This window comes from Dermacentor silvarum, chromosome 11, assembly GCF_013339745.2.
Source record: "Dermacentor silvarum isolate Dsil-2018 chromosome 11, BIME_Dsil_1.4, whole genome shotgun sequence".
NCBI classification, from domain to species: domain Eukaryota; kingdom Metazoa; phylum Arthropoda; class Arachnida; order Ixodida; family Ixodidae; genus Dermacentor; species Dermacentor silvarum.
In genome coordinates, this window is record NC_051164.1 from 80,903,743 (window position 1) to 80,927,856 (window position 24,114).

Sequence of the window (24,114 nt, forward strand, 5' to 3'; positions counted from 1 at the left end):
ATCCCTTGTGCGCACTCATATGTTAGCCGTCTGCGGTAGACAGTTACAGTGCAGTTGGCAGCAAACTTTCTTTTCTTCCTTGTCTTCTTATTTAGTTGTCTATCGTTTATTTATTCTTTAAATAAAAAAATCACCGCCCCTTCCACTCTGTGGTGAAGGTGTGCATAGCGAAGCTATGCATTCGCGACCGCTTGGCTGGCCCGAATGGCGCTATTTGCGGGAGATAGGACGCGTCGGCGTCCACAGGCGACGGCGTTCCTAGCGCGCTCCTCACGCTTATTTTTTTTTTTTTCTACGACGTTCCCAGACAAGAGTCCTTAACCAAATGCTCCGTATATGCAACTAACGCTAACTCCTCTCACACCCCACTTCTCCGTTGACCTACTTTTTTCCTACACCGATATTGGTTGACTCACCTCACGCTCTCCCCCTCCAACGCGAGTATTGGACGACGCGACAAACGTCAACGCCACTCCTCGTGCTCCTTTTCATCTGCACCCTCTCACAGCATTCTCACAGGGGGAAAGGGGTTACTCCAATTCCTTTCCCCCTGTTGAGCTCTTCTTTTCCTCTCCTCTCCCGCTAGGTCACGTGGCGCCTTTTTTAGCAAACTCCGACAATGAGCGGCACAGGGTCCACCTAAACAACTTCGCTATAAAAAAAATTTGCGCAGCTTGCACTAGTGGCGCAAGGCTAAAGAAACAGCGGAGCTGATCGGCACCTAGCACTACCAAGTCATCCCCAGCATTTTCCGAAATTTATTGATGATTGATCGCTTATCGATTACCTATTGATTGTCTATCAATGGGCTATCGCAAGGTATTGGCCACATAATTGGGCAAGGTTAAGCACTACCAAGTTATCCACAGTGCTTTTAGAAATTTATTGATTATTGATCGATTATCGATTACCTATTGATTGTCTATCGATGGGCTATCGCAAGGTATTGGCCACGTATTAGTGCTAGGCTAAGCACTACCAAGTCATCCCAAGCATGTTCCGTATATTATTGATCGATTACCGATTAGCTATCGATTGGCTAACTAATTGGCTATCGCAAGGTATTGGCCACGTATTTGGGCTAGGCTTGAACACCTTCGCTAGTTCATAGGGGTATGTGCCACTGGGCTTGGACCCTTTCTGCACTACCGCCAGGATCGGCCCACAATTTCTGTTCGCACGTTACGGACTAACGCTGGGCTTAAACAGCTCCGCTGTTAAAACTAAATTACCACTACTATACCTGCAATTCCACTGGAGTAAGGATATTCAGTTCGTCGGGAGAGAGCGCCCCGAAGGCTTCCTCCAGGAGATGCTCCCGGTGGTCGACGAAGGAGGAGAGGTCGTACCACGTCATCGCGACGCCACGTCACTCACTCGTCCCTTCTTGCCACTGGCACACGAAGGAAGCGAATCCACGACCCTGCAAAAACACGTGATAGTGCTCAATATAATGCCATGTGATGTTGTGAACGATCTGCAATATGTTATATGCAGCGAAGCAGAGGCAGACGGGAGATGAATTGAGAAATTTGATAGCGTGAACCGTTTAGTCGATCCTAACTAGTGAACTTGCTTCAGCGCTGACCGACACGGACCCAGTAAGGGGCATAGGACACACGAAGCGCTACTTTCAACTAATTTATTTCTTGTGCTGTCATGTTTAAGTATATCGTGTGCCCCATATTGTGTCCATATCTGTCAGCGCTAAAACAAGTTCATTATGAATAACCAACTCATCCAAATTACTACCCTGACTGGATCCTGACTGAATCCTAACTAGATTCGTTGGTGTTACCCTGCGAAATCCGTAGCCAGACACCATTAAATAAATGGTTAATCGACTTAATTTAACGGCCTAAGTACCGTAACATATTCGCAGCGCATACGGCATACAAGTCACATTTGATACATTTAGTATGCATGCTTTCAATTCATATAGGCACTACAGAACAACGCAATATACTATAAAGTTGATGTTTGATGCATCCAAAAGGGAGGGGGGGGCAGCGATGGATCCAGGAAGGTCGTTTCAGTCGATGCAAGTGCGACGAATGCAAGAGTCACGACACAGATTCGTAGTATAGAGGGCGCCACTGCAGGCTCGTGTAATGTGGGAAAACCTCTCGTTTTAGTGCCGAGTTGCAATTGTAAGCCCTGCGAAAATTCCAAGGACGACTCTACTTAAGACGTTATCTAAAAAATATCGCAGGTGAATGGTCTCAGTCATACGAAGATAGACAGAAAATGATGCCAGAAAAAACAAACATAAGCAAAGTTAATCATTAAGCATAATTGAAACATAGAAACGTGAGAACAGAGAATTCGCCGCAGGCGGGGACCAAAGCCACCCAAATTGTTGCCCGGATTGTCGAATTTATAATGCCACGTTTCGCAGAAAATGTTCAATTCGCAAAGTCGCAAAGGCCGTTTGAAGCAAAAAGGCCGCAGCAACAGGCAAATCCATGTATTACCCACCATTTCCATGCTGCCTAAACCACCGTAGCTGCAACTCCTAGCGCAAGAGTTTTTTCCAGTAATGTTTGTCGAAAGCACTACGCGCCGCAGTCCACAGTCATGTCTCACCAATTAGCCCGTTGACGTGCATTAAGCTGCAACATCGCTGTGTACTTGTGACAGCCACCCGGCACCTGCCACTTGTTTTTGAATCTCTAAAATAATATTCCCCGTTCCACTGCGTGGCTGAGGAACCTCCAAAAGAACATCCTACTGGGCGCTTGCGTACAGCTTAAACCGCGGTTCGCGGACTAATAACCCACCGTGGCCAGCACTCAAGCCTTTCCCTTTAAGAGGAACATCCAGTCGACTACAAGTAACGTTCCTCGGAGACCCGGCGCGCGAAGCAGGCTAATGCGGCGATATAGGCCGACAAGTACACAGTATAGAGTAAGAGAAACGGCAAAGGGTTCAGTCAGGCGTCCTGCAGTATGCAGAGTCGAGAGAGTCTCTCTTTCGTAGTTGTTCGCGGCAGAGAAAAATTTCCCCGTGCGACAGATCGTTAACGCCTCCAGCGCGAACCCGGCAGCCGGAGCCGGCCGCGAGAGTTGATTAATATTAATAACTCGCCGCAATTAACCCGCATACACAACGCGTCTTTTCCCTCACTCCCTCTTTTCTCCCATTTTTCCTCGGGAGACGTTAGCCGCGTGCATCGGTCCCGAGCAAACAAACGTGCGAGCGCGCTAGGTGTAAGAAAATATTTATAATAAAACAAATGAAAAATTTTAAAAAGAGGCATCGCATGGCGGTTGAAGCGAGGGAGACAGTACAGTGAGACAAAGCACGGCGTTGGCAGCTGCGAATAGCGTGCACGTGCTCGCGAACTTGAGACGTCCGAGAGTCGTTGAGGCTGTAACAAACTCTGGTTAAAGGTGAGAGGAAATTTATCTCGCTACTAACAGTAGGGCGCCTGTATACAACGAATGCCTCTACAATGAATGCCTCTACAACGAATGCCTCTACAATGAATGCCTCTACAACGAATGCCTCTACAATGAATGCCTCTACAACGAATGCCTCTACAACGAATGCCTCTACAACGAAATGACCTGTATAACGAAGGAACAATTCTGTCCCGGTTCCATTGCGAGCTGTGTGGTGCGCGACCTTTACAACGAAGTGACCTGGGGCGCGATCTTGTACGCGTTCCAAAATGGAACGGAGGCGTTCCGTTCCATCGAGCCGCACACGACTGGTCAATTTGAACGTCGCGGTTGAAATTGACCAATCGTGTACGGCTCGATGGAACGGAACGCCTCCATTCCATTTTGGAACGCGTACAAGATCGCGCCCCTGCATAACGAATTATATTCATTTATTTAAAGCGATAGCGGTTACACGCTCTTTACGTCACTGGTAAACAGCGTTACGTCAGCTCGTAGTTTTTGTCTTTTTTTAATTTTTTGCACTGACGTCAGAGCGGGCACTGTAGAGTTTGATTGCGATAGCAATTACACGTACACTCGAGACGCAATAACGACGACGCCGTCGTTGGTGTCGTGCAGTCCCGCTATCGCCGGCTCATGCGCGGCTCGTGCGCGAAGGGTTACACGGTTTGCAGAGACGCGGAGTCCGTTTGGCCGCAAAAACGACGAAGCGAAGTCGAGGCACCGTGAACGCTGCGTTCAATCGCATCTTTGGCGGAGCCAGCGCACGGCCGGTATAACGCAAAACAAGAAACCCGGTAAAACTATTCCAGTCCGTTTTTGTTGAAAATCCGCCAATAGCCCAATGTGATAGGTCGGAATGGCTCGGGCCCCACCCGTGGTATATAGGTCGTTCTGACCTATATACCACGGAGCGTTAACGGCGGATTTTGAATAAAACAGACAGCAAAAAGCATACCTAGACAGGACGACGACTCCGAACTACGTGACCGTGTAAGACTCGCTACTGGCCTTGGCTGACATGTCTGGTTTGCTATTCAGACAATAGGACGCACGCAGACAGCTGACTGACCATCGTATGTTTAGCCCCCCCCCCCCCCCCCCCTCTTCAGCCCCTTTCGACACATTCACATTCCTGACTTCGCTTAGCCCCCCGACATAGGCCAAAGCGCCAGACTTTCAAATGAAGATGCCATTCGTTCATTCATTCATTTGGAAGCCTATTCTTACACCTATCTTATTCGTCATTATGTGCGAGAAAATGAAGTGCAAGTTAAACATGTGAGAAACACAAACACACACACACACGCACTTATTACAGCGACGCTGTTCATGGCTAGGGTTTCGAGGATCAGGTCCCGCGCGAACGCGCTCGTGCCACTGCTCGCATGTTGGTCGTCATCTTCTTCCACAGCTGAGTCGTCGGCGTGCCTCGGATACGAATTTTGAGCGGATTAGTTATCCATAGGCAGCATTTTCATAATCAGTAGACTCACAGGTATACAATCAAAGTTTCTCAAAGATTTGCCGCTGAGCGACCCGCGTCGGCCATGTCTGCGTTCACACCACCCTCTCTTTGTCGGCGTTCCAAGCGTTTGCGTATCTAGTTTCCTTTCCTTCCGCTCTCCCATGGTGCCGACGTATAATCAAACCAGAAAGATAAGTTGCCGTCCTCCATTTTGAATTTAACTTCGCTTCTGTCACCGCGTATAGTCCGGACTCCCGAGGAGCAACGTGCCTATGAAGAGCGAGGGCGAGAACATACATGCGAGAGTACCTCGAGCGGCCAGTCGCGCGGCAATTTTGCGCGCGTTCGCGGGCTTCTTTCACGCTCAGAAAAAAACACTTTTATGTTGCACGCATTGAGCAACAGAAAGCTGTATCGGGAGTTTTTCAAAGTGCTCTACAATTTTCTCATTGACACTTTTCACCTAATTATAATAATTGAGAAGTTGATTAATTAATTATGACTAATTATCTAATTAGGCGGAATGCAAAAATAATCTGAGTATCTGTAAGCGACCGCAAACAGCATTATCTTGGTTTTGTTGAGCTAGGTGGCATTTGCATATTTTTAAAGTTTGGCTAAAGTTACGTGGGACACCCTGTATATATTATCATGGCAACATACAGGCATCAGACACTAAAGGCGAGGACAGCATCGGGGATATTAGATTTGGTTGACCATTGCAATCCAAAAAATAATTGCCGCCAGTGATACGTATAATATATATATATATATATATATATATATATATATATATTATTATATAAAGTTCAGTGCTCGTTTAGGAATGTAGCCTGATGCCCCCTGAAAATATCGACATATTAACAGTTCAGACCACTAGTTTACAGAAAAGTTATGTAGGAGTCGTGTGCCACTGTTGTTGCTCAAACGAAAGAGCCCTGCATTGGAATGATTGTACTATCGTATCCAACAAAGCAATAATATTTATTTCCTTCTTATCATTTGCAAGAAACGAAGTTTTTTTGCTCTTTCTGGCACGCTTAAATATTTAGCAGTTGCTTTAGACTGTCACTTGCATTGGCGAAAACAAATTAACCTTGTCTGTAGGAAACTCGCTTTCAGCTGTTACGTACCCTGGCCCGTGCCCGGCAATATTTTCCTCGTGCTTTGCTTCGTTGCATATATTTTTCTTTATTTCATACCCACCTGGGTTATTGTTGTGAAATATGGGGCCTAACATATTGTTACGATGGGGTGCGTTTATTTAACAGATGAATTGATGAAAAGGGGCCGCGCCGACACCGAGCCGCTACCAAGGCAAGTGCACTTCGTTCTCCTCTTCTTCAGTCCTTTTCGTAGCTTTAGCGTAACACTCCTCCCGTCTCAGACGAAGCCCGCTGGGCGAGTAACTGTTACACCCACTCGGAGTCACGTGGATGACAGCGTTTCAGGCGAGCGACGTGAACAAGCTGCGTCTTCTTAGACCGGTAGCCATTGGACACGAGACGAGCAATAGAGTAGGTTACATCACTTAGGCGATCGGTGATGACGAAAGGCCCGGTGTAACGAGCCAGAAACTTCTGGCACAGGCCGCGCTTGCGAAGTGGTGTCCAAAGCCATACAATGTCCCCATTGTCGTATGACACATTCTTATGACGTGCATCGTAGCGGATCTTGGAGTGGTCCTGGGATGCCAACGTACGGAGCTGAGCTATGCGGCGTGCTTCCTCAGCGCGGCAGAGAGTCTGGGCAATAGAAGAGTCCGTATGAGGAGTAAAAGGTAGAATGGTGTCAAGGAAGCTGCGGGGTGATCTAACATAAAGAAGATAGAAAGGGCTGTAGCCTGTAGTTTCATGCTTTGCGGTGTTGTAGGCGTATGTCATAAAAGGCAAGATGTCATCCCAATTTTTGTGCCTGGAATCCACGTACATCGAAAGCATGTTGGTCAAAGTTCTGTTAGTGCGCTCGACGAGACCATTTGTCTGTGGGTGATACGGGGTCGCGTGGCGAAACTGGCAAGCACAGAGACGCAACAGCTCTTCGACTACGTCGGCCACGAACTGGCGACCGCGATCGCTCACAATAACACGAGGGGGTCCATGACGGAGTATAACGGAGGACAGGAGGAAGCTCGAAACATCAAGAGCCGTGGCCCTTGGCATCGCTGCGGTTTCAGCATAACGCGTCAGATGGTCGACGCAGACTATAATCCAACGGTTGTCGTTTGTTGAGCGCGGGAATGGGCCGAGAAGATCCACTCCAACCATTTCGAAAGGAGATGATGGTGGCGCTACAGGGTGAAGGAGTCCGACCGGAGCAGTATTAGGGCGCTTGAATTGCTGGCACTTGTTACAGCTGGCCACATACTTTTCTATATCCCGTCGCATACTGATCCAGTAGAATCTGCCCTGAATGCGGTGGTACGTTCTGGTGAAACCCAGGTGCCCAGCGGTCGAGTCGTCGTGCATAGCACGGAGCACGTGGGTTCTCAATTTTTTAGGGACCACTAAGAGGAGGCGGGCACCATCAGCCGCATAATTCTTCCTGTAGAGCAGGCCATCTTGGATGACAAAGCCATTGTTACCTGATGGCTGAGCAGCTGAGGCGAAGAGGGCATCCAGGCTGCGGTCGTCACGCTGCTCTTCCCGGAAGGTGGCCAGGTCGGGAAAAAGAATGTCGTCGATGGCAGCCAGAAACTCATCGAAATTGTCGGCGTCACATTCACTTGTTTGTAGAGGGAGCCTCGAAAAACAATCGGCGTCCTCATGATGTCGGCCACTCTTGTAACGGACTACAAAGTCAAATTCCTGTAAACGTAGCGCCCACCGAGCAAGGCGGCCAGACGGGTCGCGGAGACCAACTAACCAACATAGTGAATGGTGGTCAGTAACGATCGTGAAGCGGCGCCCGTAGAGATATGGCCGGAACTTCTGGACTGCAAAGACGACGGCGAGACACTCTTGCTCAGTGACGGTGTAATTTTGTTCGGCCTTGCTCAACGAACGGCTGACGTATGCAATGGCATGCTCGGCGTCACCAAAGCGCTGCACGAGGACGGCGCCGAGGCCGATTCCACTCGCGTCGGTGTGCAATTCTGTTGTGGCAGAGGGGTCAAAATGACGAAGTATGGGCCCGGAAGAGAGCAGGAACTTCAGTTGACGAAACGAGGAATCGCAATCTGCTGTCCAGATGAAAGGGTTATCCTTGCGCAGCAATGAAGTCAGGGGGTAGGCAGTATCGGCAAAGTTGGGCACAAAACGTCAAAAGTACGAGCAAAGACCCAAGAAGCTCCTAAGCTCGCGCTGTGACTGCGGTTGTTTAAAGCCGCTAACTGCAGCGACCTTCTGTGGATCTGGTCGCACCCCGTTCTTGTCCACTAGATGACCAAGTACTAGCGCCTCTCGTTGGCCAAAGTGACATTTCTTTGAATTGAGTGTAAGGGCAGCTTGTTCAAGGCACGTCAAAACAATGTCCAGTCGATCGTTGTGCTCTGCAAAAGTGCGGCCAAAAATGACGACGTCATCAAGATAACACAAACAAATCTCCCATTTCAGGCCGCGCAGTACCGTGTCCATAAACCTTTCAAATGTTGCAGGCGCGTTGCACAAACCAAACGGCATGACGTTGAATTCAAACAAGCCGTCTGGGGTCACAAAAGCGGTTTTCTCTTTGTCAGCTGAATGCATGGGTATTTGCCAGTATCCTGATCGGAGGTCCACAGATGAAAAGTAGGACGCGGAATGAAGGCAATCGACAACGTCATCGATCCGGGGAAGTGGATACACATCCTTCTTCGTCACAGAATTGAGACGCCGGTAGTCGACACAAAACCTCCCAGGACCCATCTTTCTTTTTCACGAGGATGACCGGCGCAGCCCATGGGCTAGAGGATTCTTGGATGATGCCCTTGGCTAGCATGTCGTCGACCTGTTCAGCGATGATCTTGCGCTCTGACGCGGACACGCGGTAAGGCTTCTGCCTTATGGGATGCGCGGAACCCGTGTCGATCCTGTGGTGAGCCCGCGTAGCTGGAACGCGTACTTTGCTAGCGTTCTGATCGAAATCAAATAATGACGCATGCTTGCTAAGGACGCTGACCAAGGCTTGACGCTTCTCTGAAGACAGTGACTTGTTTATCATTTTTAGAAAAGGCAACGAGTCTTCAGGGACAACGGGGCCAGCCCCGTGCTCTCGGGGTGTGTGTGACGTGTCATCAGTTAAGTGCCTATGCGGAGGCTGGTATCCACTTCAAAAGAGGCAAGTCGCATACCCCTGGGTAGCACAACTGACTGGGAGGTTAAATTTGACACCCACAATGTAGTTGTTCCGCAGGCCACAGAGAGGACGCATCGAGGTACGAGCACACTTTTTGTAGCGTTAGCTACACTGGCCTAGCCAAGCCCGTTTCGCGCGGCACATCAAGAGCCGTGCTGCGCATGCGCAAGGATCAGTGATGTCACACGGCTTGCGCACCGGAGCCACCGGAGCCGGCACCTCTCGCGCACTCCGCCGCCGCCGCGCGCGACTCACCGCCGCCGGTCTGCGCATTCCAGAGGAGTGACGTCGTAGCCGTGGTAGACGCACTGGCGCCGGCGCGCGCTCGCTGTGCAGTCGCCGTCTGACACTGCGCTGGAGCCGCTGCGCTTCTGACTGGCGTTTGCCAGTGTGGTATAGCCATGGAGAAGGAGAGCGCAAATGCTGCTCAACAGCGCAGAAGAACGGAGAAGCTTGACTCATCGGATCCCGAAGTAGTTGCCTGACAATTAGCGGTTGAGCGTAGGAGGAATGAATACATGTGCCACATAATACGTATACCGCGTGTGTGTCATTGGAGCAGCAGTAAGCATGACAATCAAGCTAATCCTTGACAATCTAGACAACCAGGAAAGCTAAGAATAATCAGCTGAATCTTTGCTAACGCTACGTATATCCTGGCATAGCCGAGCTAAGCCACTGCAACTTTTTTCACAACCATCGAAGGCACAGGCTCAACAATTGCTTCAAATGTATCGGCGTCGACACCGCAAGCAGCAACGCGAACTCTGGATAACGAACGTGCTGGTAAGACAGCATCTTCAATGGCGGCGAGAGTGCATGAACAGGGAGCAGGTTGGTCGGCAAGAGGAGAGAGGAAAAGCTCGCCAGTACCGCAGTCAACAGTGGCACCGCACTGTTGTAGGAAATCGAGGCCAAGAATTACGTTGTGAGTGGATTGAGCAAGCACTGCAAATTCGGCTTGATACACGTTATCAGAGAAATAAACGTTCGCGGTGCACACTCCAATAGGTCGGAGCAGCTCTCCACTCACAGCACGAAATGCATTAGCGTTATCCCAGAGAAACATCACTTTACGGCCTAGTTGGGTTTTGAAATCCCGGCTGATAACGGAGACACTCGCTCCTGTGTCCACTAAGGCCAACGTAGCAACATTGTCCACTAAAACACGAATCTTGTTATGACACATGGTGACGGGCGGAGGCATAGGGGCGTGTAGCTGATGATGACTGGCGACCTCACCTCCATTGGTCGCGCCGCCTAGTTTCCCGGCGGCGGTGACGTCAGACGTCGTCGCGGAGATGGAGACCTGCGCTGGCGTGAAGGCGGTGGCGTCAAGCTCCGCACAGAAGCTGCTGAGTCGCTACGGTAATTCGCCTGGTGGTTTGTCCTGCCATCGGAGTCAGAAGGCCAGCGTGTCCCGTCACCGTGCCGATTGCTGCGCCGATAAAAAGTGCGCGGTCGCTCATACGACGGTGGTGACGTGCGACGGCGATGAGGACAAAATCTGGCGACGTGTCCGCGAATACCGCATTGGAAGCAGATGGGACGCTCACGGGACGCACTGAAATTGTCATTCGCTGGATAACTGGCACGGCCATCCCACTCTTGAGAAACTGCAGGTGCTCTGGGTGAGTAACCGCCGTGGAACTGAGAACTGGAATGCGCGTTCATAGTAGGGTCAACTTCGCTCCTCTTGAACGAGGAGCGAAGTTGTAGGCATCTGCGGAGACGGCGGTGATGGACGTCTCACCGAAGTCGCAGTGAGGAAAGGGCTCTCGAACCCGCGGAGTCGAGAGGGAAGCCGCCTCACGTCGGTCAAGCTCTTCGCGCACCACTTGCCGAATAACTGACGCAAGGTCCGATGAAGCTGGGACCACGTCAACACTGGCGACGTTAGTTACGTTCGCCAGGCGGCCGAACTTCGGTGTGATACGCCGAGCTCTCAAGGCTTCAAACGTGCGGCAGTGCCGAATGACGTCACTGACGGAGTCCAGACTATCTTTTCCGATGAGGAACTGGTACACGTCCTCACCGATCCCTTTTAGAAGATGACCAACTTTGTCCTCTTCTGTCATCTGAGGGTCCAGGGCCTTGCACAATTTCAGCACTTCCTCGATGTACGTCGTGCATGTTTCGCCGGGAACTTGGGCTCGCTGCATTAGGGTTTGTTCTGCACGCTTCTTTTTAGCTGCGGGATCTCCGGAGCACTTCTTGATTTCATCTACGAACCGTTCCCACGTCGTCATGCTTTCTTCGTGGTTTTCAAACCACACTGACGCGGTTCCCTCGAGGAAGAAGGCAACGTTGTTAAGCTGGGCGGTGGCATTCCAGCCATTAAACCGACTTGCGCGTTGGTAAAAGCTGAGCCATCCATCCACGTCTTCCCCGGCTTTTCCGGCGAAGGTTCGTGGTTCTATGTAGGGCAGCCATTGGGAGCTGGAAGAAGGCGGCGGGTTGTCGCCGTCGGAAGCCATCTCTGGTGGCAGACCGGCAAGTCGGCGACTTCGGCGAAGCTCCACGGATTGCGCTTCTGCGGGCGGTTCGTCGTCGTTGTTCGGGGACATACTTACTTAACATACTTAACAGCTATACTGCAGTTGCAAAAGCGCGCCCTAAGAATAATAACATTTTCTTCTGTTCATCACCCTAGTAGCAGTCTGTTTATTTACCTTCGTATCCTTTCTTTTACGGCTTTAAGAAATTATAATATCACTTGTTTAGTTCATAAAATACTAAACACCAACTTCCCCTTACCCAACACATATTTAACTTCCCACGTGCAAACAGCAGACAAGCACCTAACTTTAACTTAAACCTTCCTTATTGCAGCAATGTCTACGGTGAACGATTATTGGAGTTTTTTGGCGCTATAACGTGGAACACTGTGCCTGTGGAATTAAAAGTAACCAGAAACTTTGATCTTGCATGTAAACGCTTCTTCTTGTCTAGACAAGAGCAATAACACCTCCTTTACAAATTAATACTTGTTCATGTATGCAATGTTATTATTCACTGAGAAAATATGTACGTGGTTGACCTATATGCTATTTCTGTATTGGACCAGGTACTAGCCACATAGGCTATTGGTCCAAATATTTTTGTACGCATTCTTTGCATTGTATAAATAAAGCTCATTTTGATTGATTGATTGATTATTTATTTATTTATTTATTTATTTATTTATTTATTTATTTATTTATTTATTTATTTATTTATTTATTTATTTATTTATTCTTGCCACGAGTCCTTGCTTTCAGACTATAGTTTAATTTTGTTGTTATTGTGCTTCGTTTAGCTCCCGTTGTCGGCTAGCTGCAAGTGACCTCGAGCCAAAAGCCACAGACGTTATCCGAGCACTCAAGCGGGAACAAAAGGTTATCATCCGGGCAACCAGTCAAAAGTTAAGAAAATGCGGTCTCTGGTCGCCAACCCTTTGTACAGGACCACATTACGTACGGTAGTTACAGCCCAAACAAGCTACAAAAAAAATTTGGGCCAGCTTCACACTAAGTGGCGCAAAGACCGGGCAAACAGCGAAGCTGGTGGCTCTTCCCTAGCTTTAACTTTGCTTTCATTTGCTGAACTTGGTTTGGCTTGGCTGGTTCTTAGCTTTGCCTTTGTTAAACTTGGTTTGGCTTGGCTGGTTCTTAGCTTTGTCTTTGCTTAACTTGGTCTGGCTTGGCTGGTTCTTAGCCAAACTTAGTCGACCCAGAGTATCTGGACGATACTCGGGGTCGGCGCGCAGTCTTCTAAAGGCCACTTTATAATCCGACGTAGCGTTGACGCGCGAGCGCGCTCGGCACGGGGCCGCCACGCCAGCGAGGCGTGGCCGACGAACGCCGGATACGTCGGCCGCTCCTCGCGCTGTGGCGACGGTAACCTGGGAGATAGTGGTAACCTCGCCGAGCGATGACGTCATCGCTAGGCGAGGTTACCACTATCTCCCAGGTTACGATGACGTCATCGCTAGGCGCAGTTTTCTGCTAACGCTCCACGGCCGAACCAAGAGTTTAAACAGCTCCACTGTTAAAAATACTGTTTCCGATTTCTTCCTAATAATGTTTGTTCACAATATCACTCAAACTGTAACTCGTAGTACGCTGAAGTTTGAACAGCGAAACTGTTTAAGCCAGCCGTAATTTGTGGTGCGTATCAAGAAACTACCAAGAAAGAAAAGAAAAGAAACTTTCTTGCCGAGGCCGGACTAGAACCCGCATACCCCCGGTGCCAAAGCGAGCGTCGTAACCGCTAGGCTATACAGCCACGCTTGCAGAACATGCATTATGCGAACCGTATGATTGTGTTCGAGCGTCGTCGTCTTCTTCCACAGCTGCCGCGTTGGTACGCTCGTGCTCTGCGAGGTGAAAAGGTTTTGCGCGCTATGAGAGAGAGAGACGCATTCACGGAGCGGGTCTCCTGGAACGCGGTGTCGGCATTGGAACGCGGTGTCGGCGTTGCAAGCTACGCTACGCAACACGCAGTGACGGCCGTAAGTGCGAGACGCGCGAAAAGAAATTATCATCATCATGAGTAATAAGATGAAAAGTTCGCGCGCACTTCCGGAAAATGCTGGGCTATGATCGCCCAGCTTCGCTATTTCAAGCGTTGCGCGGCCGAGCGCAAAATTAAGCGTTTTTATTTGTCATTTCCAGTAGCGACGTTCAAAAGGCAAATACCGGGCACCATACACTCGATTGTCATCTTTTGGCGCCATGGAGGAAGGAAACCCAGGAGAGGTCCCGGCCAGTACGGACGTATTGGAGAAAGTGTGGCGGAAGTCAACTGCTGTTTTTCGCAAAGGAGCACTGGGACGGGTACCCCAAATGTCAAAGTTGCCATAGCAACCGCGCTCCTGAAGCTTTCGCTGCTGCTATATCGGCCTCTGAAAAATGAGATAAGATTTTACCGACGGTGTCTTTCTCGCAGCACCTTTTGTTCGCGAGAAAAGCTGACTTTGGAGTATGTTGCGTAAGCTTGAAAATTGTGTTCTGGGTCGGCGAGTGTGAGTGTCAGCCAGCAACAGATACACTCAAGCAATCACGGGGCTGGTCTTCGAACCCATTCCAGGGGTTTTTGAGTATTTATCTTTTTTGCTCAGTCATTGTCATTTTTCCTGAGTCTTGCTTATGACTGTAACTTCTACCATCGTTCTTTAGTGTTTCCTTTACTTAGAGCCCACGTCTGAACCCATTCCATGGGTTTTTCAGTGTTAATCATTTTTTCGCTGAGTCACTGCCATTTTCGCTGAGTCATGCTTATGACTATGACTCCTACCATCATCATTTAGTGCTTTCTTCACTTTCTTCACCCACGGCTCGCGAAGGTCCGTGTAGACAGCCACCGGGATGGCCACAGGGTAGTTTGCGTCGCAAAGACCTCTTAAGGTCCTGAAAGTATCACTGCGGTTGTGATATGCGTGACCACTTTCTGCCCCTACCCACTGCGCTGTAGCGTAATGGCTGTGACTTTCTGTTGACGAGCGCGAGGTCGCTGGTTCGACTCACAGCCGGATTTCGACGGGGGGCGAAAAATAACCCCAGTCGATCGAAATGAATCGGGAGCACTACACTATACGGCGTCTATTATAGCCCCGGAGTTTACTTGAGACGTTAAACCGCGCGAATCCATCAATCGACATTCTGTGCCAAACATTTCTACAAACTGAGCACCATACAGCCAGCGCAAACAGAGCGACGACCGTTTATTGCGAAGGCATCAATTGAGCAGTGCGCAAACGCGCGGTGCCTTGGCAGTGGCGATACCCAATCGCGTGCTGCGATTCGCTTTTCTGTACGAGATAAGAGCGCTTTCTTCTGCGTGGTTCAAAGGGAAATAATTGCTGCAGAAACCCATATGCAGCGGAATAACTTATATCAGCCTCACAGCGTCACTCCGGTACAGACCGACAAACCGAGGGAGCTTCAGAGGTTATGACGCGAAAGCGTCAAATGGCTCATTGAGCGAAAAAGCCTTCGTCTGTCGTCTGTAGCAGCGAATCGGCACCTTAATTCCCATTGGCTGCGGCACCACGTCACCAGCGCGCCTCGACGGAGCAGAGCGGGCGAAAGGGCACACCTGCTGCCGCGATAGCGCGCCAGGTGTTGCGTGAGGGAAGAGTCTCTTGTCCGGCAGGACGTCGGTGGCATTACTCTGGAAACTGGAAGGAGCACTCAGCGTCGTTCAATTGGACATTGATGCTTTCGTATTCACAACTCATAAGAAGTGCTCAGGTGACCTCGGATTTTTCCGAATTCAACGAGCGCAAGCAAGGTAGAAGAAGCGAGTGACGTAATGCCGTTCGTACCTCCGGTCTGCATAACGTCGATGGCGTCACACTAGCAATCGTAAACCACGGAGACGCTTCGAGAACCTTCGTCGTGCTCACGGGTACACAACGACAGAAAGTAGGAGACGGGTTGTTTACTCGACGCGGAAAGTGCGAGACGGACCTGCTTTCCGCAAATGTTCCAAATGTTTTCTCTCAGTTTTTCCCGCAAAGCTCGCTTGAAAGCAGTCTCAGTGAGAAAAAAAAAAGAATAACACACGACGACCGTGCCTAGCTGCGCATAAACATTTGACGAATACGCCGCGCGGGAGAGGCTTCTGCCTCGTAACGATCGTGACCGACGAAGACGTGCGGCAGGCTACACCAACCGCAAGAACAAAAACAATCGGACTCTAGTGGTAGCGCGACGCCGGCGACACCACTCGGTCTCCAGTTTCTCGCCTAAAACGCGGAAAAAACACGACTTCGTCAACGCAAACGCGCGCTTCGTCTACGCGCGCCAACGCCGACCCCTACGCCCTCTAGTGGCTGTTGCACGACCAAGGTATACATCATAAACCCGTAAAAGTGTATACGCGGCACGGACGTGGCAGTTGCAGCGCCGTAAGACAACTGACAGGGGGCTTGGCATCCTCTCGTAGAACAAGCAGTGATCCAGTTCGTGACCAACACTAGACAAGCGCACTAAAAGCGTCTGTTTCCCCCGTCGACTTTGTGTACACAGGGATACGACAGCGCGTGCACCGAGCACCGAGAGTTTGTGTACTTTCGCACTCTCTCGCGTATTTACCGAGAGCTCAGAGCTCGCGAACGAGGCCACTATGCGATGGGTACAAGAGAGAGGAAAGGTGCCAAATAACAGGTTGCGACATAGCGGTAAAAGTCTTATTAGAACGAGGGCGATATATGAAAAACAGAAAAAAGGCCCGCCACCCTGAGCCGTAGGAAAATTAAAGGGCGGTCGGAGGTGGTAGGCGAATACCTCGAACGCGAGAGGTCTCTGAGCGACAAAGAGAGCTTAGAGTTCGTGCAAAAGCAGCGGGCGCATCAACCGGCATCAGAGGCGTCAGTGTGGAAGCACAAACAAGAAACCGCGGTGAAGTCGGCCGAAAGTTAGAAAAGAGGAACGTGTGTTTATACCCGTCGACGCGCGGGTAATGCTTTGCTTACGAGCAAAGTTGGTCCTCACACCCGCTCTGTTCTCCCGAGGTTCCCATGGGGCGCAGGCTTGAAATGCAGCGGCCTTGTACGTATACGAAACTTGCCGGCAGCGCGCGCGCTAAAGCATCGTCGGAAAGTCAGATCCCCCTCCCTTTTTTTTTTCTTGCTTCGTTTCTCCTTTTTCTTGCGTCACCTATTATGCTTTTCGTAACAGCTCCTGCTCCCCCACTTCACCCGCTAGCTTCAACCAGCGCAGCGAATCGCTGTGCATTCTCAACGGTGAGAAACATGCACAGCAACCAGACAACGGGAGGCGCACTTTGTCTGCGTGTCTTCTGCTTGTCATCTGTGCATCGTCTGTCGGTCGTCTGCTTTATGAAGTTCAAAATAAAGCACCGAAAACCGTGCCAACTCCCCATGGAAACGAGTACCTTTGAGTGCGGCAAGCTTGTATATCCGTATAGACAAAGCAAGCATCGGTGATGCGCGGTTTTCATTTGTAATGTACCACGCCCGGACGGGCGGCTGAAAACGCGCGAGTTTTCGCTGGCTTTTCAGCTTGGCAAGAAGAGAAAAAGAAGTGTAGAGGAACGAACTATAGCGCTTCTAGATAACGCGTCACAGCAGAAGCCAGCCGGAACGACGAAAGCAGCTCAGGCGTACCTAGCGCACGTCGTCGACTCGAGCGGGTTTCAGCTGCCTGGATGTTGACGTTGCAAAAGAAGAGACAATGGGGGGATAACGCAGGGCTGCTTAAGCCGGACAAAAAAAAAAGAGCAAAAGTTGCACCGTTTTGAAAAATACACGTTGCGACACAACGACGTTACGACACAACGCCGGGCGAGAACAGAATTGCAGTTGTGGTAGTAACAGTCGTCACGTTAGTAGCTGTTTAAGCACTGTGCCACTGGGTATTTACGAGGATGTGGCAAAGTGAGGGCACAATCTACGCGGTGTGCTCTGGGGAGCGAGGCTGAGCTTGAGAGTGAGCTTGGAACTGAGCTTGGGACTGAGCTGAGGCCATTTTGACGCAGAGAAACATGCGGAGTAGGGTACGCGGACATTCGAATGATCGTACTACCTGATGGCTGAAACCGGCTGCATCTAACATTCGCATAAACCATTAGCACGCTTCAGAACTACGATTGCTGTTTATCTCAGCGAAGTAAGAAAGTCGTCGACTTTTCATATTGCATTTTTATTGAAAATTTTAGATTTCTTAATATCCGCAAAAAATATTAACCATTTTAACTAAATTTTCTGTAAATATAATATGTTTCACAAGAACAGGCTCAGTGGTTGTGCAATTACAACGATAGCGTGTTATTGTGCGCTTTATTTGGGTTGGAAAAAGGTGACGGTACGAGGAAAGAAGGTTTCGCAGCAAAATCTTCTTCTCACGCATGGCTGCGCGCACAACTAAAACGGTGCCTGTTCAGAACACCAACCGCCTTTCGCCGAATGCTCCTTCCGTTCCACTTCAAGCGCGCCCCTTCTAACACGGCGAGCGCATTTCAATTTTTTTCTTGCCTCCGCTACATTCGTCGTCCATCTCATCCGCAACGACGCCCGAAACTTGGTCGTTCTCACGAGACCTTTCCTTCCGCACACTTTCTCCCCTCTTTCCCCGTCCACGTATATCAACAAAAACCAGTTGACGATACCACAGGAGCGCGCGCACCGCGCCACTGACGGGAGTACAACGTACACAGGCAACACAGCAAACCCTCCCCACACGGACAAACATACACCCATTCCCGGTCTCCCACCACTCCAAAATAAACTAGCAGCTCACCCACATCACGAGAAACGTGAGCCAAGGGGCGGCCGCGGCGAAAGGGGAAAACAACAACAGCGCGACGAGCGAAAGCATTTTCGTTTGCGCGCTAAATGCACCGTTAATCCGCTGGAGAGCGAACAACGGCGGCGTCGCCGTAGTTCTAACTCCCCGTTATATGGCTGCCGGGAAGGGAGCCCGCCAGGAGACGGAGGGCTGTGTTTTACGCCTATCGCCACATCCTCGACGCTATATACCCACCGTCTATTCCTGCAGCCTCGTTTCTCTGAGTCGTTCGCAAACAAGGACGCAGTGGAGGGAAAACAGGAGGAAGGGGGGAGGGGGGGGGGGGCGCACGCGAAAAGCCGCAGATGTGACAACAACCGCCCCAATCCTCTCGACAGGGCCGAGAGGCGGTAACAAGGAAAACTATTACACTTAAACACCCAGGGCTTTACATTTCCATCTCTTCGTTACGTTGCTCTGTTGCGGCGGCCTATGCAAAAAAAAAAAAAGAAAAGAGAGAGAGAGAGAGAGAGAAACTTGGCTGTTACTACGAAGACAGTAGTTGTCGGTGGTGGAACTCTGTCTGCGATGTGGAGAACGCGTCGGGATTTGGAAATAATCTGTCGAGCAAGCGGCAGCGTTTTCACTGTCATCTCTTCTTTGCCGGTATAGGCGTACATATACACGCTTTGCGAGCGTTTCGCTATAGGGCGAATGCGTCGCGCGAGTCAACACGATGAAAACGAAAGTACACGACTGTTTGCATTCGATGATCATTGCAGGGACGTCGGAGTACACGCGGGGAACTGTAAGCCGCAGGTTTTACTTAATGCTCGGTTGACTACACGAACCACTTTGAGTACATTAGCAAAGTTCGTAATTAACGTTAGGTCTCGAAAAAAAATAATGCGAATAAATTACCGTCGGAGTAAAAGAGACACGGAACGAAAAGGAGGACGGAACGAGAGGATTTCGCTGAGCGCGCTCTGAATCTACGACGAGGTGAAATTAAGGAATCCAGAGAGGCGCGCAATGGGGTTGGACGGCTCGGCGATATTGACAGCCGTCGAGGGATGAAATATTAATAGCAGCAATACGTGGGCACGGTCTTTGCTCCGCTGCTCGTGAAAACTTTCTAGGAGAGTGTTCCTGCGCGCTTCGTGTAGGCTCGCGTAAAGAGCATTCCCTGCGCAGTACGTGCTGGGAAAACTCATAGCTTGGCGTCCGACTAAATCATTTTCTTTTTGCTGGCGAAGTTCCACTTCTCACGGAAAGAAAGAAAGAAAGATAGAGAAAGAAAGAAAGAAAGAGAAAGAAAGAGAGAAAGATAGAGAAAGAAAGAAAGAAAGAAAAAGAAAGAAAGAAAGAAAGAAAGAAAGAAAGAAAGAAAGAAAGAAAGAAAGAAAGAAAGATAGATAGATAGATAGATAGATAGATAGATAGATAGATAGATAGATAGATAGATAGATAGATAGATAGATAGATAGATAGATAGATAGATAGATAGATAGATAGATAGATAGATAGATATGGGGATCACGAGGTGAGGTTGGAAGCATGTACTTTTTGCTATGTTCCTTCACTTTTGTTGGGTTAAGAAACTATAGAAGATAATAGTTTTTACATTTTAGTTTTTAATAGTGCTAATTAGTTTTAATAGATTTAAAATAGTGCAGGGTAGAAAACCGGGTGTTTCTTTTCAGAACAACCGTCTTTGTCCTTTCCCACTTCACTTAACTGCCTCTCTCTCTCTTTTTTCTTTTTTTTTTCTCTTGAAGCACTTTTTTTGTGAATGCGCTTCCAAGGAAAGTCTTGCCATTCGAACCGCGTTTGATCCTTGCTCACAAGCAACGATTTTCGGACCGTGGCATCATGGTGCCTCTGCCCATTAAGGAAGCCGCAAAAAGCCCTACAGCGCTTTCTTTTAATCCGACGGCCTACGTGACTGCTTTAGACTGTACAAAGAACGTTTGACCGTGTCTGTCCGCGCGCACCTTTCCCTAATATCTTCTTTTTCTCTTCTTTCTCACCTTCTTTTGAAGTATTCTTTGAAACTTTTTTTTTATTTACCTGGCAAGAAACAGAAATTGGTTGCTAGTACAGAAAATGACAGGCCAAACATCTATTTATTAAACTTAGCACCGAAACTTAAACAGGTGGAATAGATTAGTGCGACGTCATGAATTTCAAGTTTATTTTTCGTACTTGGGCCGCTTAATCTTGTGCAGAAGAAAATATCGGAGATTGTTAGGTTGTAGTCCCCAGTTTCTTTAGAATGCATTTAGTAAATTACAAATAAATAACTATATTAGGCTCCGAGCAGACCGAGTCAAAATCAACGTCACGATCGAGCTAGAACAGGAACGTCGGGACGACCTCATGACCCTGATTTCGCTTGAGCATCTTGTCAAAGCTTACGAATGTCCTCTAACGGTGAGAGTGTTCGTTTTTCTACTACAGAAGCGTAATTTACTAATACAAGTTAACTTGGAGAGAGAAGAGAGAGAGAAAAGAGAGAAAGGGTTACCTAACAAAAACTACAGAGGTTTGCCTGGGGGCATACCTAACGTGCTACTACGGATGAAATCGGTGATAAATAGAATTGTACGCCACGGACACACATCCCAAAACTTAAAATTTCTATTAGCATAACTGTAACCCTGCAATGCCCAGCGATCATATGTGCCACGCTCAGTTTGATATCTGAAAATGTTATTGCAAGCGCGGGAAACTTAACGCACAGCCAATAGTAGCGTTTTTAACAAGCTGGAGCAAGTTTTAATTCGTCCAGCCAAATACTAATTACTTATGGCTATACTAATTGTGTTTTCACTCAAATAAGAGCGATTGTTCTTTTTGTTTGGTAGGCGTGCTCTCCGTGATCAGAAACAAAGGTGAATATTTCCAGTACGTAGAACTGCGTCCGAGAATTAGCAGGTTAACCCTGTCAAGAAATACCGCTTAGACCAAGGACTGGGCTCGGTAGCTCACGACTGAAACTTAGGGAAATGAAACCACTGCCCGTAGCAGCGGGCAGAACGTAATGAACACTGGACACACTAACCGGTCCACTGGGTCCAGATTTATAGAGACGAAAGTAAAAAAAAAGCAAGCAAGCGAGCAAAAAAAAATGAATCGCGAGCAGGAGAGAAAGGCCGGAGAAGCGTAGTGTGGCGTAGTGTGTGTCTGTGTGTGCGGTTTCAATTAGGACGTCCAACGCCCCGAGTGCTGCACGCATGACGTCAGCCGTGCGTCTCAATTCACTTTATATTCCGCGCTTGCGCGACACGCGTCGGGCCAACAGTACAGGTCGGGCTTCACTGCGCAGCAGCACCACCAACCACCGGTCGCGCCGCTGGTGTAGCGGCACGTCCTGAATTAGACGGGGCTTGGTCGCAGAGAAAAGGAGAGAGAAAATAAAAACGTCCACGCGGTGGACGAAGAGAAGATTATGGATGAGAAGAGGAAAGGCGTCACGCTGCCGTCGAGTCATTGGAGCTATAAATTGCCCCCCCCCCCACCTGAGTCGTCGGTGCGAGTCGAACACGAAGCGGCGAATCGGAGCGACGAGACAGCGTCGCACTGGAGCGGGGTTGTCGCTTGATGCGACACTATACTCAACTCGAAGTTGGTAACTAGTGTAGAGAAAAATAATTTGGAGGACGCTTAAGCTTCGCCTTGAAGAGTGGAACGCGATAGCGTTATCGGGTTCTGTTCGCGTCACACTTTTCTTCGTGAGTAGGCTTCACTGCAACATACCAAGTGGGAAAGCCAGCTTACAATGACGAAGCTTACGCTGATCCCCTTAAAGTCGGCTTCACTTTAAACACAGATGCATTGCTGGGAAGACATTTTTACAGAAGTAATTTAGGCCGCCTTATATCAAAATGTGAATGCCCTGGGACCTTTTTTATTATTTTATTAAGTAAATTGTTTGCTGTTGCTCCGAAGAGCGCGCGCGTCCAGAATTTAGAAAGGCACCGTTTTCAACACTCCCCTCAATGTCGCCTGGAACCAAAGTACAGCCAAACACCATCAGAATTGGAGGACGCTTAAGCTTCGCCTTTAAGAGTGGAACGCGATAACACTGAAAGATCCCTGGCTGCTTATCAGGCTATTTTTTGTATATTCAAATTACAATCCGACGCTATCACGCCTGTAGGTTGTTGTTAAGTTGTTCTTTAAGATTTTTCTAACGAATTTTACTTTGAGAAATTCAATTTTTGTTCACTCACGCCTTGCGCCACGCGGAGGGCCTGTGTGGTCGGAGTGGTTCGGGATGATATGGTTCGGCGTGATTATTTCCGCCAGACGCCGATGCTTAACACCGACGCCGAAGCCGACACCGACGCCGAAGCCGACACTGACGCCGACGCCGGATTTTCTGCGACACGGGGCCCTTAGCGCTATCGCGTTAAAACACTCGACGGTCCCCCGCGAGATACACTAAATCGATTTAAACTAATGAAGTATCATTAAAGCGCGCAGCTTATCGAGCGCGCAGCTTATCGAGCGCGCAGCTTCATCTGCGCAGTCGTTGCCGACGATTCCACGGCGTTGCTTGGCGTTGTGAGCGCAAATTTATCAACAAAAAAAGCGTTCGATTTCAATGCGAATTATTGCGATAGTAATTATACGGACACGCCAAGCGAATTTTTGCAGTCAGCGTCGCTGTGAGGTTCCGTATATATTTCGGCATACGTATGCTACATGGCATGCAATATATGCGGGTTATATTGCCACACCATTCTATCACAAACGTTGCTCATACAAGGTTTTACACTCTTCACAAAATTATTCCTCAGGATTTTGAGAATGGCAGCCCACAAACAAATGGCCTGAAACAAAACACCGACAGCGCATGCCTGCCTTTTATCTTAAATCTTCTCAGACTTCAATATTAAAAGTGCGAAACAACAGAGCTCAAACCTCAAAATGATGCAATTTGATTGGCTTTTTTTTTTAGTGCAATACCCGCGGGATCGCCCCAGGAAAGACGCTTGAAACATACCCAATAGGGAAAAGTGGCGGTAAAGTTGCTCAGAAAGACGTTGGTTTTAGTTAATAAACACAAATGAAATTGTCTGACAACAGGATTCAAACAGAGGACCCCTAGCGCAACAGATATTTTTTGTTTACTTATTCAGCTTACGTTTACTTTATTTCATACGGCCAATACAGCTACAAGTACAAAACTTCGTGTAATATTCTAACATGTGGCTATCGCAATTATTGCTTCGCCCTTAATGGCGAAACTGTGATATTTTTTAAATCACACTTTTTACAGTGTATAGTCCTTCCCCATCACTATAAACTTAACAATAATTACCTTCGCTTGAACGCCACTGTCGACTGATCAGTAACTTTTTTCACTTTGTGCTTCTGCGCATCAAGTGGCGGTTCGGGTTCTCGGTGACATGTGGTAAAATCTAATCAGATTACGCAGGCTAGGTGTCTATTTGCCGCGCACCTCTATTTAAAGGGGGTGTCATTAGCAATCATCACAGCGGCATATTTTGCTCATTTCAGAATAGTGTTCGGGCAATTTCAGTTCGGAAAGAAGGAATTCGGGACTTTCGGACGCTACCAATAATGTGACTCGGTAAGACCATCTTCTAAACTACGAGTGCAAGGTTATACCGGAACGTTGTTTTTTAGTGATGCTTTCTTAGCCAGAAACCCCCAAGAAACATTTCCCGCCGAATAGACAACTTAAATAGCCCTCAAAGTT

At 48.8% G+C, this 24,114-nt stretch overlaps 1 protein-coding gene across 5 annotated transcripts in view; it reads right to left on the reverse strand.

Moving 5' to 3' along the window:
* Positions 1-24,114, reverse strand: part of LOC119432422 (uncharacterized) — a 382,068-nt gene that overhangs the window by 122,744 nt on the left and 235,210 nt on the right. For all 5 annotated transcript variants that reach the window (XM_049658940.1, XM_049658939.1, XM_049658942.1 and 2 more), the window contains one exon: positions 1,244-1,423. In XM_049658940.1, the coding sequence (XP_049514897.1) occupies positions 1,244-1,357 (114 nt within the window). In that variant the 5' untranslated portion in view covers positions 1,358-1,423. The remainder of the gene's footprint in view (positions 1-1,243; positions 1,424-24,114) is intronic.